The sequence below is a fragment of the Mobula birostris genome, chromosome 8, assembly GCF_030028105.1.
Source record: "Mobula birostris isolate sMobBir1 chromosome 8, sMobBir1.hap1, whole genome shotgun sequence".
Taxonomy (NCBI): domain Eukaryota; kingdom Metazoa; phylum Chordata; class Chondrichthyes; order Myliobatiformes; family Myliobatidae; genus Mobula; species Mobula birostris.
This window is the reverse complement of record NC_092377.1, coordinates 4566875-4585857: the sequence shown is the minus strand read 5'-3', so window position 1 is coordinate 4585857 and position 18983 is coordinate 4566875. Positions and strand designations below refer to the sequence as shown.

At 43.4% G+C, this 18983-nt stretch overlaps 1 protein-coding gene across 1 annotated transcript in view; it reads right to left on the bottom strand.

The window, feature by feature from the left end:
- Positions 1–18983, bottom strand: part of LOC140201978 (uncharacterized) — a 127470-nt gene that overhangs the window by 64974 nt on the left and 43513 nt on the right. The window contains exon 5 of the mRNA XM_072266845.1: positions 5567–5719. Coding sequence (XP_072122946.1) covers positions 5567–5719 — 153 coding nt within the window. The remainder of the gene's footprint in view (positions 1–5566; positions 5720–18983) is intronic.

Sequence of the window (18983 nt, the reverse complement as noted above, 5' to 3'; positions counted from 1 at the left end):
GGGCCAGAATGGAATGACAGAGCAGACTCACTGACTGAATGGCCTAATCAGCTCCTTTGTCTTACGGTCCTCTTAGGAGCCAGATGACAAATGTCATTGGTCAATTGTACATTAAAAGCTGAGGGTGATAGGTTCTTGATTAGTCAGAGTGTCAAAGGTCACGGTGAGAAGCAGGGATAGGCAATGGCAGAGACCGATACTGCTTAGCACCAGCAGCATGGCAGGAGTTGCCAGTCAGCATTGAACTCAGTGTAGGACTACCTTCAGGTCTCCAGCGACAGATTTTTCTTTTGCCGCTTACTCCCAAAGCCTTCCCCATGAGTGCAAGGCAGAGGATTTTCAAGGTAAGAGTCTTCCTTCACCTTGATGAGCTGCATAAAAAGAAGTTGTCCCAACACCAACTGCTGCAGCACACCACTAGTCACTAACAGCCAACCAGAAAAGGATTCTTTCATTCCCACTCGATGCCTCCTACCAGTCAGCCAATGCTCCAACCATGCCAGTAGTTTTCCTGTAATAGCACGGGCTCTTAACTTGGTAAGCAGCCTCATGTGTGGCACCTTGTCAACGGCCTTCTGGAAGTACAAATATACAACATCCACTGCATCCCCTTTATCCATCATATGTAATCTCCTCAATGAAGTCCAATTGGTTTGTCAGGCAACTTTTTCCCTTAAGGACACCATGCTGACTTTGTCCTATCTCGTTCTGCATCACCAAGTACTCAATCACCTCTTCCTTAACAATTGACTCCAACATCTTCCCAACAACTGAGGTCAGGCTAACTGGTCTATAATCTCCTTTCTGTTGTCTTCTTCCTTTCTTAAAGAGTGGAGGGACATTTTCAATTTTCCAGTCCTCTGCACCATGCCAGAGACCAATGATTTTTGAAAGATTATTATTAATGCCTCCAAAATCTTTACTACTACCTCTCTGAGAATGCTTGGGTACAATTCATCTGGCCCAGGCTCCGGGACAGCTTCTCCCACCAGGCCATCAGACTGCTTAATTCATGCTGATGCAACTGTATTTCTATGTTATATTGACTGTCCTGTTGTACATACTATTTTTTACAAATTACTGTAAATTGCACTTTGCATATTTAGTCGGAGATGTAACGTAAAGATTCTTACTCCTCGTGTATGTGAAGAATGTAAGAAATGAAGTCAATTCAATCAATTCAACCAATCAAATACTCATTTAGTTCAGCAGACATCTGCTTGTTCCCTTTCAAGTAACACACATAAAAGTTACTGGTTAGTGCAGCATCTGCAGATTTCCTCGTGTTTGCTTGTTCCCTTTATTATTTCTCCGGCCTCGTTTTCTAGTGTTCCTATATTCACTCTCTTTTCACTTCTATTTTTTCCATAGTTGAAAAAGTTTTTGCTATCCTCTTTGATATTTTTTACTAGGTGGATTTCATATTTCATCGTTTCCCTCCTCATGATTATTTTAGTTGCTCTCTGTAGGGGTTTTAAAGCTTCCCAATCCTCTATCTTCCCGCTAATTTTTGCTTTGTCGTATGCCCTCTCTTTTGCTTTTACATTAGCTCTGACTTTTCTTATCAGCCATGGTTGTACTTTTGTGTATTTCATTGTTTTTGGAATATTTCTATCCTGAACCTTCCTCATTTTTCCCAGAAACTTAGGCTGTTGCTGCTCTGCTGTCATCCCTACCAGCATCTCCTTCCAATTTACTTTGGCCAGCTCCTCTCTCACACCACTATAATTTCCTTAACATGACTGAAATACTGCTACGTTAAACTTTGCCTTCTCCCCATCAAATTTCAAGTTGAATTCAGTCATGTTTTGATCTCTGCCTCCTCAGCGTTGTTTTTCTTTAATCACCTCCGGTTCATCACATAACACCCAATCGAGCACAGCTGATCCCCTAGTAGGCTCAGTGACAACCTGCTCTAAAAAGACATAGGCATTCAACAAACTCACTTTCTTCAGATCCATTACCAACCTGATTTTTCCAATCGACATGCATATTGAAATCTCCCTTGATGATCATCACACTGCCCTGTTGACTTCCCTTTTCTATTTTTCTTTGTTCCACATCCCGGCTACTGTTGGGAGGCCTGTACATAACTGCCATCAGGGGCCTTTTACCCTTGCAGTTTCTGAACTCGACCCACAAGGATTCAACATCTTCTGATCCTATGTCACATCTTTCTACTGATTTGATCCCATTCTTTACCAGAAGAGCCACACCACCCCCTCTGCCTACCTTCCAATCCCTCCGATACAACGTGTAACCTTGGACATTCAGCTTCCAACTGCAACCATCTTTCAGTGATGTCCACAATATTGTACCCTACAATCTGTAAAAGTGCAACAAGATCATCCACCCTATTCCTTATACTCTGTGCATTGAGATCTAACACTCTCTGAGTGCTGCGTTTGTTACTCTTTTTGATTCTGCATCCCTAATACACTAATACTTGCCCTGCTGTCTGCAATTTTGTCCTGTCATCTGTTTGCCCTTCCTGACAATAAGACTGCATGCAATCTTTGCTTTTTTACCACCGTTCTACCCTGTAACTCTGATCAATTATCTCCTCACTCTCCATCTGCTGCTCCAGATCCCAAACACAGTCTTCAGGGAGTTGCAGCCAGATACACTTCATGCAGATATAGTTCCCTGGGAGACTCTGGGTCTCCCAGGACTCCAACATCCAGCACACCACAGACATTTACTACACCTGGTACAGTAAGAGAAGAGAAAAAAAGGAACCTTAACAGAAAGGTTCTTAATTTCTTAAATAAAAATTAAGAAATTCTTAATTCTTACCGAGAGCCAACGCCACATACAAGCCGAAACTTGACACTCCTACTCTTCCCACTAGCCTACTCCCAACAATGGCTACCCCTCATGTGCCTCCTTGTACTCTTAGACAAGTGTCACCGATCTGTAAGAGACTTCTGCTCCTGCCGCTGGTTCGGCTATCGGTGTACAAGCTGGCAGATGATAGGTGTGACCAGGAGAGGGGGAAGGTAGGTGAGTGGAGAAAGGGTGTGAGGTAAGAAGCTGGGAAGGGATAGGTGATAGAAGTAAAGGGTTGACAGGGGATTGTGGAAGAAAAGAAATGAGGAAGGGCATCAGTGGGAGGTGAGGGGCAAGGAAGGAGAAGAAGAGGAAAAGGAGGAAAGAGGAGAATGGAGAATGAAAAAAAGGAAAGAAAGGAAAGGGATAAAAAATTACCAGTAGATGGAGAAATCAATGTTCATGCCATCAGTTCATACCTGAGTTTGGCCTCATTTTGACAGCCGAGGAAGGCATGGACTCACATTTCAGAATGGGGACTTGAATTGAAATGAGTGGCCTCTGAGAGATCCTGCCTCTTGACCTTCTGATGGACTCTTGCAGCAACTACAGGGACCCTGGCAGAGTATTTAGCTATTGGAGGATTGAAGAATACTAAATATTGTTCCATTGTTCAAGAAAGGCTCTATAAATTAGTCATGGAATTCTCTGAAGAAAGCTGGTGGCCATCCTCTACATGACTCCAGCAAGGTGTTTGGCAAAGTCCTGCATCGAAGGCTGGTCTAGAATGTTAACTGGATTGGCGTTAGACATTGGCTAAGCAGGAGAAGCCAGTGTTTGTCTCTCTGAACAGAGGTCTGTAACTTGTTGTGTGCCACAGGGATTGGTGCTGGGTCCATCACTGTTATCATCCACATTAATAACTTTGATCATAATACGATAGCGTGAATGATCAAATTTGTGCATGACACCAAGACTGGGAAGTGCAGTAGACAGCAAAGAAGACTATCAAGCAGGATCTGGAAAAATGGGCCATAAAACGGCAGATGGAATTTGATGCAGACAAGTGTGTGATGTTGCACTGTGAGAGGACAGACCAGGGTAGGGCTTATAAAGTGAACAGCAGAGCTCAAAAAGACGCAGTACAACAGAGGGATCTGGAATACAGGTCCATAATTCCTTGAAAGTGGCTTCTCAGATAGTATCATAAAGAGAGCTTTTGTAACATTGACCTTCATAAATCAGAGTATAGAGAATGATAGCTGGGATGTTGCGTTGAAATCTTGTAAGACATTGCGGAGACTGAATTTAGAGCATTGGATGCAGTGCCTATCTACTCTGGTTACCTACCTGCGGGAAAGATATCAATAAGATTGAAAAGCTGCAGGAAAAATTTAGAACATAAGACATAGAGCATAGAAAACCTACAGAACAATCCAGGCCCTTTGGCCCCAATGCTGCGCTGAACATGCATTTACTTTAGAAATTACCTAGGGTTACCCATAGCCCTCTCTTTTTCTAAGCTCCATGTACCTCTCCAGGAGTCTCTTAAAAGACCCTATCATCTCCACCTCCACCACTGTCGCTGGCAGCCCATTCCACGCACTCACCACCACTCTGCGTAAAATACTTACCCCTGACATCGCCTCTGTACCTACTTCCAAGCACCTTAAAACTATGCCTGAAACGCTACTTCTCTCTCCACAGGGTGCTCTGACTTGTTCAGAATTTCCAGATTTTGGGTTCTTTTCCTTTCTGCCTCTCTGGTACTTTGTCTCTGTTTCTTCACTCTGCCCACATTACCCCTGATCCATTTTCTTTCTGTAAATTCTTTTGTCATTAGTGTTAGCTCTCCTTACACTAATTTTTAAATTTCTTTCACCTCATTTCTTTTCTTCCCTCCATTGCTTCTGCCTGTCTTAATCAGTAACTTTTTGTGCATTTGTATCAGTCACTTCTTTTAGATTTGTGTTGTGATTGCCCAGGTGCTTCCTATCATCAGAAAGTTCACCCACTTAACTTGTACAGAATGTCTCAAGTCACTTCTGAACCTTGTTCAGCAAAGAGTAAAACTTTTGGTTTTCACGCTGAATAGGAACTGTAGAATATTATACTTTAGTGTCTCAGCTCAGTGTGAACCCAGAAAAACCCAACATCTCTCAATATTTAAACCACAAACTCAGATTCACATGACTCAAAAAATCATTCAGCACAGAAGCAAGACCTTTGGCTCAACTTGTTCACACAGACTGTGTTACCTAGCATGCATTTGGCCCACAGACCACTCACCCCCTCTCCTATCCACGTACTTCTCTAGATGGCTCTTATATGTTGCTAATGTGACACCACACCACTACTTCCAGCAGCTCATTCCAAACACGCACCGCCCTTTGTGTGAAGAAGCTGCCCCGATGTCCCATTTCAATCTCTCGACTCTGATCTTTAACCTGTCCTCTTGGTTTTATCACCCGCTTCCTGGGGAATAGACTGTGTGCTTTCACCCTGTCCATGTCCCTCATGATCTAATACCCCTCTGTCAGGTCTTTCTCCCCCCAGTCTCCTCAATTCCAGGGAATGAAGTCCTAGTGTACACAATCTGTCCTTGTAACACAGACCCCCTGGACCAGACAACATCCTGGTGGATCGTTTCTGCACTCTTTCTAGTTTAATAACTGACTTCCTATAACAGGATGACCAAAACCGTACACAGTACCACTGCCCACAACTGGTCAAATAAACTCAAAGGCAGATGAAACCAGTGTCAGACTGGGTGACCCCACTCTGGGAATTTACTTACCCACTGCACAGACGGACAGAGTCAAGGTTGTGATTATCGCTGCAAACATTTCTTCTCGTTTGTTTTTCAAAAACTGAATTTCTGCTCGTTTGGATGCGATGTTCCCCGTTGGTATTTCACAAGTGAGTGATTCTCCTTTGACTTCCCCACATGCTTATTTCAGCACAAAGGCACAGGGTGTGAAGAGGAAGTGATGGGGGAGAGTGGGCAGCCCTGTGGAAACTACTGAAAAAATACCAACAAACCGCAGAGTAGCTGAATGTTTTCATCTATATTTACATGTCTGTCACTGAAATTCACTCCTTATAGAAACATAAAATTATGAAAGGGATAGATATGATAGAGGCAGAAAAGTTGCTTCCACTGGTCAGTGAGACTAAAACTAGGGGGCACAGCCTCAAGTTTCGGGGGAGTAGATTTAGGATGGAGATGAGGAGGATCTGCTTTTCCCAAACAGTGGTGAATCTGTGGAATTCTCTGCCCAAAGAAGCAGTGGAGGCTACCTCAGTAAATATAATTAAGACAAGATTGGATAGATTTTTGCATTCTGGAGGAATTAAGGATTATGGGGAATAGGCAGGTAGGTGGAGATGAGTCCATGATCAGGTCAGCCATGATCTTATTGAATGGCGGAGCAGACTCTACGGGCCAGATGGCCGACTCCTGCTCCTATTTCTTATGATCTTATGTCCATACAGCATTATCTGATTCAAATGTGAGCAACAAGTCAAGTACACTGTGTCCCCTCCCTGACAGTAGGCCCCTCGTGGTACGGCTGCAAACACTGGCCCAACACCAGGCAAAGCAGACATTCAGGTGTTTTTTTTCACAAAACTATAAAAGTTTATTTACATCGCAATTACACAAGCTGCAAATACTCAGTATTTTCTAGACAGTGAGTATAGTCAAATTAAAATATGGTTACTCACAGCTATTGGACAATCTATACCCTGGGGAGACATTGGCTCCCAGAAATCCCTCCCCCCCATATGCCCATTGCTATCCAAAGGCAGCTGAGCACAGACATATCCTTGGAAAAGGAGCAGGCTTAAGCCTGGGCAGCGCCCTCCACCCTCTGCTGCCTAGACCCGTGAGTGTATGACAGCATGACACTTACTGCAAAGTTCAAAGTTCAAAGTAAATTTATTATCAAAGTATATGTATGTCTGGTGCTCCTTCCCTTCACTAGGCTGCAGGTCGCCCTTGGGCAAGGTGTAGCACCTGCTTAGTCCCCCCACCCCCACCAATTAGAGTGACGTGAATCCATGGGAGCAGGTGGTGAATGGTTGTATGAGCAACTGCTGTATATCACAAGTCCTGGTTATGCGACCACTAACACCAGGCACACAATCTTTGAAAGAGTGTTGGTCATGGCTGGGCTCACAAAGACACTGCCCAGAAGAAGGCAACGGCATACTGCTTCTCTAGAAAAATGTGCCAAGAACAATCATGGTCATGAGACCATGATCACCCGCGTCATACAACACGGCACATAACGAACGAATGAGTGATACATTTGTCACCATGCACCACCCAGAGTTCCATTTGCTTGTGGGCATTCATTATAAATAGACAGAAACACAACAGAGTCAGTGAAGAACTGCACACAACAGAGAATCAGAACACAGAGCTCACAATGGTGTGCCGAACCAATTAAATTAGTAATCAAGTATCCAATGAAACCAATCTCTAACGGTATTTATTATTATGATTTTAGTTATTTATTATAGACAATAGACAATAGGTGCAGGAATAGGCCATTTGGCCCTTTGAGCCAGCACCGCCATTCACTGTGATCATGGCTGATCATCCACAATCAGTACCCTTTTCCTACCTTCTCCCCATATCCCTTGACTCCACAATCTTTAAGAGATCTATCTAACTCTTTCTTGAAAGCATCCAGAGAATTAAAGGGACAGAAAGCTCAAGAAGGGATCGGAGAGTATGGCCAAGTGCAATAGGAATCAATGTGAAAGGTGAGGGGATTAAAAGTATTATATATGAATGCACGGAGTATAAGAAATAAAGTGGATGAGCTTGAGGCTCAGTTGGAAATTGGCAAGTATGAAGTTGTGGGAATAACAGAGACATGGCTGCAAGAGGACCAGGGCTGGGAAATGTATATTCAGGGATATACATCCTATCGAAAGGACAGACAGGTGGGCAGAGGGGGTGGGGTGGCTCTGTTGGTGAAGAATGAAATTCAGTCACTTGCGAGGGGCGACATAGAATCAGGAGATGTAGAGTCAGTATGGATAGAACTGAGAAACTGTAAGGGCAAAAAGACACTGATGGGAATTATCTACAGGCCCCCAAACAGTAGCCTGGATATAAGGTGTAAGTTGAATCAAGAGTTAAAATTGGCATGTCGCAAAGATAATTCTATGGTTGTTATGGGGGATTTCAACATGCAGGTAGACTGGGAAAATCAGGCTGGTACTGGACCCCAAGAAAGGGAGTTTGTGGAGTGCCTCCGAGATGGATTCTTAGAGCAGCTTGTACTGGAGCCTACCAGATAGAAGGCAATTCTGGATTTAGTGTTGTGTAATGAACCAGATTTGATAAGGGAACTTGAGGTAAAGGAGCCATTAGCAGGTAGTGACCATAATATGATAAGTTTTAATCTATAATTTGAGAGGGAGAAGGGAAAATTGGAAATGTCGGTATTGCAATTGAACAAAGGAGACTATGGAGCCATGAGGGAGGAGCTGGCCAAAGTTGACTGGAAAGATACCCTAGCAGGGATGACAGTGGAAGAACAATGGCAGGTATTTCTGGGAATAATACAGAAGGTGCAGGATCAGTTCATTCCAAAGAGAAAGAAAGATTCTAAGGGGAGTAAGGGGTGACCGTGGATGACAAGGGAAGTCAAGGACAGTATAAAAATAAAAGAGAGGAAGTATAACAGCAAGGATGAGTGGGAACCCAGAGGATTGGGAGACTTTTAAGGAGCAACAGAAGATAACTAAAAAAGCAATACAGGGGGAAAAGATAAGGTACGAAGGTAAGCTAGCCAAGAATATGAAGGAGGATAGTAAAAGCTTCTTCAGGTATGTGAAAAGGAAAAAATTAGTTAAGACCAAAGTTGGGCCCTTGAAGACAGAAACAGGTGAAATTATCATGGAGAACAAGACGAACTGAACGGGTACTTTAGATCTGTCTTCACGAGGGAAGACACAAACAATCTCCCAGATGTAACAGTGGCCAGAGGACCTAGGGTAACGGAGGAACTGAAGGAAAATCGCATCAGGCAGAAAATGGTGTTGGGTAAACTGATGGGACTGAAGGCTGATAAATCCCCAGGGCCTGATGGTCTGCATCCCAGGGTACTTAAGGAGGTGGCTCATTGGTAATCATTTTCCAATGTTCTATAGATTCAGGATCAGTTCCTGTGGATTGGAGGGTAGCTGATGTTATCCCACTTTTTCAGAAAGGAGGGAGAGAGAAAACAGGCAATTATAGACCAGTTAGTCTGACATCAGTGGTGGGGACGATGCTGGAGTCAATTATAAAAGATGAAATAGTGGCATATTTGGATAGCAGTAGCAGGATCGGTCCGAGTCAGCATGGATTTACGAAGGGGAAATCATGCTTGACTATTCTTCTGGAATTTTTTTGAGAATGTGACTATGAAAATGGACATGGGAAAGCCAGTGGATGTAGTGTACCTGGACTTTCAGAAAGCCTTTGATAAAGTCCCACATAGGAGGTTAGTGGGCAAAATTAGAGCCAATGGTATTGGGGGTAGGGTACTGCCATGGATAGAAAATTAGTTGGCAGACAGGAAATAAAGAGTAGGGATTAATGGGTCCTTTTCAGAATGGCAGGCAGTGACTAGTGGGGTACCGCAAGGCTTAGTGCTGGGACCGCAGCTATTTACAATATACATTAATGATTTAGATGAAGGGATTAAAAGTAACATTAGCAAATTTGCCGATGACACAAAGCTGGGTGGCAGTGTGAAATGTGAGGAGGATGTTATGAGAATGCAGGGCGACTTGGACAGGTTGGGTGAGTGGGCAGATGCATGGCAGATGCAGTTTAATGTGGATAAATGTGAGGTTATCCACTTTGGTGGCAAGAACAGGAAGGCAGATTACTATCTGAATGGTGTCAAGTTAGAAGAAGAGGAAGTACAATGAGATCTAGGTGTCCTTGTTCATCAGTCACTGAAAGTAAGCATGCAGGTACAGCAGGCAATGAAGAAAGCTAATGGCATGTTGGTTTTCATAACAAGGGGAGTTGAGTATAGGAGCAAATTGGTCCTTCTGCAGTTGTACAGGGCTCTGGTGAGACCACACCTGGAGTACTGTGTACAGTTTTGGTCTCCAAATTTGAGGAAGGACATTCTAGCTCTTGAGGGAGTGCAGCGTAGGTTCACGAAGTTAATTCCCGGGATGGTGGGACTGTCATATGTTGAAAGATTGGAGCAACTGGGGTTGTATACACTGGAATTTAGAAGGATGAGAGGGGATCTGATTGAAACATATAAGATTATTAAGGGATTGGACACGCTAGATGCAGGAAACATGTTCCCGATGTTGGAGGAGTCCAGAACCAGAGGCCACAGTTTAAGAATAAAGGGTAGACAATTTAGAACGGAGTTGAGGAAAAACTTTTTCACACAGAGGGTTGTGGTTCTGTGGAATGTTCTGCCTCAGAAGGCAGTGGAGGCCAATTCTCTGGATTCTTTCAAGAAAGAGTTAGATAGAGCCCTTAAAGATAATGGAGCGAAGGGATATGGGGAGAAGGCAGGAAGAGGGTACTGATTGTGAATGATCAGCCATGATCACAGTGAATGGTGGTGCTGGCTCGAAGGGCTGAATGGCCTACTCCTGCACCTATTGTCTATTGTCTATTATTATCTATTAATTGGCCTCCGATGCCTTTTGAGGCAGAGCATTCCACAGATCCGCAACTCTCTGGGTGAAAAAGTTTTTTTTATGGTTTATTATTGTCACAAGTATTAAGGTACACTGAAAATCTTGTCTTGCATACTGCTCATACAGATCAATTCATTACACAATGCACTGAGGTACAGAGAATCCAGAGCTGGAGTCCCTAAGGCAGTCCTACATTCAGTTCAACGCTGACTGGTAATTCCTGCGATGCTGCTGGTGTCAAACTGTATTAGTCTCTGCTGTTCCTCTGCATTTATCAGATGCTTGGAGTGGAGAGGCTTGTTACAAGGTCAACAGCTTGCTCTCCATATCGTACTGTCCAGGCTCATGTGTCTACACAGCTCGGACGCTACATCCATGGTTCACCCTGACAGACGGAGGCCTCGCGGAATATAATGCATAACTCCCAAAGTGTAGTGCTGACCTTTTAATCTACTGCAAGATCAATGAAACCCTTCCGTCAAACACAGACCTTAAAGTTTCATTTTCCTTTCATCCATGTGTGTATCTAACGTATCAGTTTCTAAAATGTCCCCAATGTATTAGCCCCTATCACCACCCCTGGGAGCACAGTCCAGGCACTTTCTGTGTGGGAAAGAGGTGCCTCTGATACGTATCTTCCCTTACATTCCTACACCCACCTTCAGAGCATGTCTTCCCCTATTAACTGAGAAAGCTGTCTATTCTGTCTATGCATGTTATAACCTTATACATCTCACTAACAGCCACTGGACTGAGTAATGAGAAAAACACCTTTCACAGACTCTGTATGTCTATGGGTCCCACCAAAACTGGGAAGTTGGGATGTCTCCCCCACACGAACCCTGATCTGTGTGAATTCCGTGTGACTACTGCCCCATGCAATGTGCTGTTGTCAAGAAATAACAGATCGTATACCGCATACAATTATAGAGAAAGTATATTTATGAGTGTTAATTTAACCAAACCACTATTACAGAAGAAAGAAAAAAAGAAAAACACAAGAAGGGCCCATTATAATTAAAACAGTCAAATGTGCACGAGATTGGAGCTCAACTCTTCTAAAAGCTGATGTGTCTAGTGTACTCACGGTGTCAACCCCTATTCACCGATCATCAGTAGGATTTCCTCTCTTGGACTCCATCGTATCGCTCATTCCTGTTGAAACGAATCCTATGGCCAGTTCTGTTGAGATTCCTCTCTCTCCACCTACTGCCGAAAAAGACCTTGGCTCACCCCAGCGTACATCACAAAAACTTCTCCACCCAGTGTTCTCCAGAACCTTCTCCCAATTCCACTATCCTGATTGGATGACACCACATTCCTAAGGTGAACATCACAACCCCTTATCTTTAACAACAACCCAAACACACTGCTTCTACAGAAAACCATTAAATGAAATGCCCTGCAACTTTGGCAGTAAAAGTTTAACTAGAGTGTTACACAACCAAGAGATCTGTGTTCTTGCAGGCATACTTAGTGAATCTAAGACACATAACAGAATCAATGAAAAACCACACCCAACAGGACAAACAACCAATGCGCAATAGACAACAAACAATGCAAATACAAAAAAAATCAAAATAATACTAATAAATAAATAAGCAATAAATATCAAGAACATGAAATTAAGCATCCTTATTGTTATGCTGAATTCATCGCTTTTTGTACTGATTATCCTTACAACTATCTGAGGAATGCTTTCATATTCTTACAAGACCATAAGACCAAGGAATAGAATTAGGCAATTTCGTCCACTATGTTTGCTCTGCATTTCCATCATGGCTGATTTACTATCATGATCAATCCTATTCTCTTAACTTCTCCCAGGAGCCTTTGATGCCCAGATTACTCAAGAACCTATCAACCCCCACTTTTAACATACCCAATGACTTGGCCACCACAGCCACATATGGCAATGAATTCCTCAGATTCTCTACTTTCTGGCTAAGGAAATACCTCCTCATCTCTGTTCAAAATAGATGTCTCTTTGGTCTGAGGGTGTGCGCTCTGGTCCTAGACTGTGCTATTATAGGAAACATCCTCTCCACATCCATTTTATATAGTCTTTCAATATTTGACAGGTTTCAGTGAGATTCCTTCATCATTCGTCTAAGTTCCAGTGAGTAAAGGCCCAGAGCTATCAAATGCCCCTCATACGTTAATCGTTTAATTCCTGATATCATTCTCAAAAAACTCCTCTGGACACTCTCCAATGCCAGCACATTCTTTATTAAACAAGGGGCCCAAATCTGCTCACAATATTCCAAGTGCAGTATGGTCAATGTCCAATAAAGTCTCAGCATTACATTCTTTCTTTTTGTATTCCAGTCCTATAAGACCATAAGACCATAAGATACAGGAGCAGAAGTAGGCCATTCGGTCCATCGAGTCTGCTCTGCCATTCAATAATGGGCTGATCCAATTCTTCCAGTCATCCCCACTCCCATGCCTTCTCCCCATATGATCTGATGCCCTGGCTAATCAAGAACCTATCTATCTCTGCCTTAAACACACTCAATGACTTGGCCTCCACAGCCGCTCATGGCAACAAATTTCACAGGTTTACCACCCTCTGACTAAAGTAATTTCTACACATCTCTGTTCTAAATGGACGTCCTTCAATCCTGAAGTTGTGCCCTTTTGTCCTAAACTCCCCTACCATTGGATATAATTTTACCATATCTAATTTGTGCAGGTCTTTTAACATTCGGAATGCTTCTATGAGATCCCCATCATTCTCCTGAACTCTAGGGAATACAGCCCAAGAGTTGCCAGACGTTCCTCATGCATTAACCCTCTCATTCCTGGAATCATCCTTGTGAATCTTGTCTGAACCCTCTCTAATGCCAGTATATCTTTTCTAAAATAAGGAGCCCAAAACTATACACAATACTCGAAGTGTGGTCTCACGTGTGCCTTATAGAGCCTCAACGTCACATCCCTGTTCTTATATTCTATACCTCTAGAAATGAATGCCAACATTGCATTCGCCTTCTTCACAACTGACTCAACCTGGTGGTTAACCTTTAGGGTATCTTGCACAAGGACTCCCAAGTCCTTTCGTATCTCTGCATTTTGAATTCTCTCTCCATCTAAATAATAGTCTGCCCATTTATTTCTTCCACAAAAGTGCACGACCATACACTTTCCAACATTGTATTTCATTTGCCATTTCTTTGCCCATTCCCCTAAACTACATAAGTCTCTCTGCAGGCTCTCTCTTTCCTCAACACTACATGCTCCTCCACCTATCTTTGTATCATCAGCAAATTTAGCCACAAATCTGTTAATTCCATAGCCCAAATCATTGACATACATTGTAAAAAGCAGCTGTCCCAACACCGACCCCTGTGGAACTTCACTGGTAACTGACAACCGGCCAGAATAGAATCCCTTTATTCCCACTTTCTGCTTTCTGCCGATCAGCCAATGCTCCACATATGAGCGGTGATTGATAAGTTCGTGGCCTAAGGTAGAAGGAGTTAATTTTAGAAAACCTAGGACATTTAATTTTCAACATAGTCCCCTCCTACATTTACGCACCTAGTCCAGCGGTCGTGGAGCATATGGATCCCTTCTTTGTAGAAGACTGCATATTGGACTTCCAGAACGTGGTCCACAGCAGGAATGATTGATAAGTTCGTGGCCTAAGGTAGAAGGAGATGAGTTATACAACTCTTGTTACAAGCACCTGCAGTTCAATTCTTTCAGTGATTATGCAGAAAGTTTGAAGTTAATAACTCATCTCCTTCTACATTAGGCCCGAACCTATCAATCACCCCTGCTGTGGACCACTTTCTGGAGGTCCAAGATGCCGAAAGAAGAGATCCGTATGCTTCACGACCACTGGACTAAGGGTGTAAATGTAGGCGGGGACTATGTTGAAAAACAAAAGTGCTAGGTTTTCTAAAATTGACTCCTTCTACCTTAGGCCCCAAACTTATCAATCACCCCTCATATGGTACTAAGTTCCCTGAAATTCCATGGGCTTTTATCTCGCTAAGCAGCCTCATGTGTGACACCTTGTCAAAGGCCTTCTGAAAATCCAAGTACATCACATCCACTGCATCCCCTTTGCCTACCCTGCTTGTAATTTCCTCAAAAAATTGCAGTAGGTTAATTAGGCAGGATTGTCCTTTCAGGAAATCAAGCTGGCTTTGGCATATCTTGTCATGTGCCTCCAGGTGCTCTGTAATCTCATCCCTAACAGTCGATTCCAACAACTTCTCAACTACTGATGTCAGGCTAACAGGTCTATAGTTTCTTTTCTGCTGCCTCCTACCCTTCTTAAATAGCAGAGTAACATTTGCAATTTTCCAGTCATCCTTTACATAGAACATAGAACATAGAATAGTTCAGCACAGTACAGGCCCTTCGGCCCACAATGTTGTGCCGACCCTCAAACCCTGCCTCCCATATAAGTCCCCACCTTAAATTCCTCCATATCCCTGTCTAGTAGTCTCTTAAACTTCACTAGTGTATCTGCCTCCACCACTGACTCAGGCAGTGTATTCCACGCACCAACCACTCTCTGAGTAAAAAACCTTCCTCTAGTATCCCCCTTGAACTTCCCACCCCTTACCTTAAAGCCATGTCCTCTTGTATTGAGCAGTGGTGCCCTGGGGAAGAGTCACTGGCTATCCACTCTATCTATTCCTCTTATTATCTTGTACACCTCTATCATGTCTCCTCTCATCCTCCTTCTCTCCAAAGAGTAAAGCCCTAGCTCCCTTAATCTCTGATCATAATGCATACTTTCTAAACCAGGCAGCATCCTGGTAAATCTCCTCTGTACCCTTCCCAATGATTCCACATCCTTCCTATAGTGAGGTGCAATGCCAGAATCTACTGATTCTTGAAAGATCATCGTTAATGCCTTCGTAATCACTCCAGCTACTTCCTTCAGAACGCAAGTGTGCATTCCATCAGGTCCAGGAGATTTATCCATCCTCAGACCATTAAGCTTCCTGAGCACTTTCTCAGTTGTAATTTTCACTGCACATACTTCACTTCCCTGACACTCTTGAATGTCTGGTGTACTGCAGATGCGTTCCACTGTGAAGCCTGATGCAAAATACGCATTCAATTTTTCTGCCACCTCTGCGTCTCTCATTACAATATCTCCAGCTTCATTTACTATTGGTCCTATATCTACCCTCAACTTTCTTTTACCCTTTATATACCTAAAAAAGCTTTTAGTATCTTCTTTAATATTAGCCGCCAGCTTCCTTTCATAATTCATCTTTTTCTTCCTAATGACATTCTTAGTTTCCTTCCGCAAGTTTTTATAAATTTCTCAATTCTGCATCTTCCCACTAGCTTTGGCTTCCTTGTAGGTCCTCTCTTTTGATTTTACTTTGGCTCTGACTTCGCTTGTCAGCCATGGTAGTGTCCTTCTTACATTTGAAAATTTCCTCTTATTTGGAATATATCTGTTTTGCACTACCCTCATTTTTGGGAAAAAACTCCAGCCATTGTTGCTCTGCTGTCCTTTCTGCATGTGTCCCTTTCCAGTCAACTTTGGCCATTTTCCCTCTCATGCTATTGCAATTTCCTTTATTCCACTGAAATACTGACACATCGAAATTTAGTTTCTCCTTTTCCAATTTCTATGTGACCTTGATCATATTGTTCCCTAAGGATTCCATTCCTTAGACATTCTACAAATTCTCTCTCTGAGGTCCAGTGATGGCCTGGTTTGTCCAATCCTTTTTCATGTTAAAATACACAACAATTATCATGATGTTGCCCTTCTGACATGCCTTTTCTATCTTCTGTTGTAATTTGTAATCCATGTCTCGGCTGCTGTTTGGAGGCCTGTATACAACTACCATTAGGGTCCTTTTACCCTTGCTGTTTCTTAACTCAACCCATAGAGACTGTACACCTTCCGATCCTATGTCATCCCTTTCTAATGATTTTAAATTATTTCTTATACGTAAGGCCACACCATCCCCTCTGCTTACTAACCTATCTTTCTGATACACCAAATATCCTTGGACGTACAGCTCCCAATGGCAGCCATTCTTTAGCCAAGTTTCAGAGATGGCCACAACTTCATACTTGCCAATCTGTGGCTGAATATCAAGATCATCCATTTTATTTCTGATGCTGCGTGCATTCAAATACAACACTTTCAATTCAGTATCTGTTGCTTTCTGTTGTAAATAATTCCTCTTGAAATGAATGCTAACATTGCATTTTCCTACCTCACCACCGACACAACCTGCAACTTAAACTTTAACGAATCTTGCATGAGGACTCCCAAGTCCCTCTACACCTCTGATTTTTGAATTTTCTCCTCATTTACAAAATAGTCCATGCCTTTATTCTATCTGTCAAAGTGCATAACAATACACCTCCCCTGCATTGTATTCCATCTGCCTCTTCTTCGCCCATTCCCCCAGTGTCAACGTCGTTCTGCAGACACCCTGTCTTTTCTCAACACTATCTGCCCCTCCACCTGTCTTCATATTGCCCACAGACTTAGCCACAAAACCATCAATTTTGTCATCCAAATCATGGAAATTTAACATGAAAAGAGTCAGTTCCAACACTGACTCCTGTGGAACACCACTAGTCACCGACAGCCAATCAGAAAAGGCTTTCTTTATTCCCAGTCTTTGCCTCATGCTAACAGCCAATGCTTAGTCAATGCCAGTCCTGACGAAGGGTTCCGGCCCGAAACGTCGACTGATCATTTCCACGGATGCTGCCTGACCTGCTGAGTTCCTCCAGCGTGTTGTGAGTGTTGCTTTGACCCCAGCACCTGCAGATTATTTTGTGTTTACGAGCCAATGCTTAATCCATGCTGATACCTTTCCGTTAATACCATGAACTCTTATCATGTTAGGTAGCCTCATGTGTGGCACCTTGTCAAATGCCTTCTAAAAATCCAAATAAGTAACATCTACTTACTCTTCTTGGTCTAGCCTAAATGTTATTTCCTCAAAAATTTCCTATCGATTTGTCAGGCAAGATTTCTCCTTTAGGAAACCATGCTGACCTGGGCTTATTTTATCATGTGTCTGTTATTAAGGATGAGGTGAATATTTAAGGATTATTAACCTCCTCCTCCTACATCTTTGTAATAGACTCCAACATGTAAGTTGTCCTGGATTGTGGCTTCACCAGGGGTGACACCTCATATTGAGGTATGCCTGGTGTTGTTCCTGTACTCTTCATTGAACCAGGGTTGACCTGCGGGTCTAGTGGTAATGTTAGAGTGGGGGATATGCCGGGCCCTGACGCTACAGATTGCAGTTGAGTTCAATCCTGCTGCTGCTGCTGTCCCACAGTGCCTCATAGATCCCCAGTCTTGGACTACTAGACCTGTTCGAAGTCTATCCCATTTAACACGGTGGTAGTGCCATACTACACAGTGAAGGGTTTCTTCAATGTGGAGACAGGACTTAGGCTCCAAAAATACTCTACGGTGGTCACTTCTACCAATGCTGTCATGGACAGATGCTTCTGCGGCAGGCTCCTTGGTGAGAACGAGGTCAAGTCTGCTTTTCCCTCATGTTGCTTCCCTCACTGCCAGCTGTAGTCCCAGTCTAGTAGCTCTGTCCAGTAGGACCCGACCAGCTCGGCCTGTGGTGATATTGCTGAGCCAGTCTCAGTGGCGACCCCCACCCAGAGCACATCCTGTGCCCTTGCCACGCTTAGAGCCTCCCCCAAGTGCTGCTCAATATGGAGAAGTACTGATTCATCAGCTGAGGGAGGATCATACATGGTAATCAGCAGGAGGTTCCCTTGCCCATGTTTAACCTGGTGTTATGAGACTTCATGGAATCCAGAGTCAAAGTTGAGAGTTGCCAGGGCAATTCCCTCTCTACTGTACTCCACTGTGCCACCACCGTTGCTAGGCCTGTCCTGCTGGTGAGACAGTACATACCCAGTAGATGCCCATTCTGGTTAGGCGCATTTGGAGAATTGCATACAGTTCTGGTCGCCTCGCTATGGAAGGATGTTGAGGATTTGGTGAGGGTACAGAAGCCGTTTCCAGGATGGTGCTTGCCATTTGCTGTCACAAGAGACTGTATAAACAAGTTGTTTGCTGTGGAGTACTGGAAGCTGAGGGGAGATCTGATCGAGATTTATAAGAATATTTGAGGCATAGATAGAGTAGACAGAAACTAGACCATAAGACACAAGAGCAAAATTATGCCATACAACCCCATACACCTGCCTTTTTGCCATATCCTTTGATGCCCTGACTGACCAGGAAACAATTAACTTCCACATTAAATAAACCCACAGACTTGGCCTCCGCCTCAGTCTGTGGCAGAGCATTCCACAGATTCACTACTCTCTGGCTAAAAAAATTCCTCCTTTCCTCTGTTTTGAGACTTTGCCCTTTAGTTCTAGATACCCCCACCATCGGAAGCATTCTTTCCACATCCACCCTATCTAGTCCTTTCAACATTTGGTAGGTTTCAATGAGATCCCACTCCTCCTACCCCCAGCATTCTTCTAAATTCCAGTGAGTACTGGAAAGTGCTCCTCATATGTTAACCCCTTCATTCCCAGAT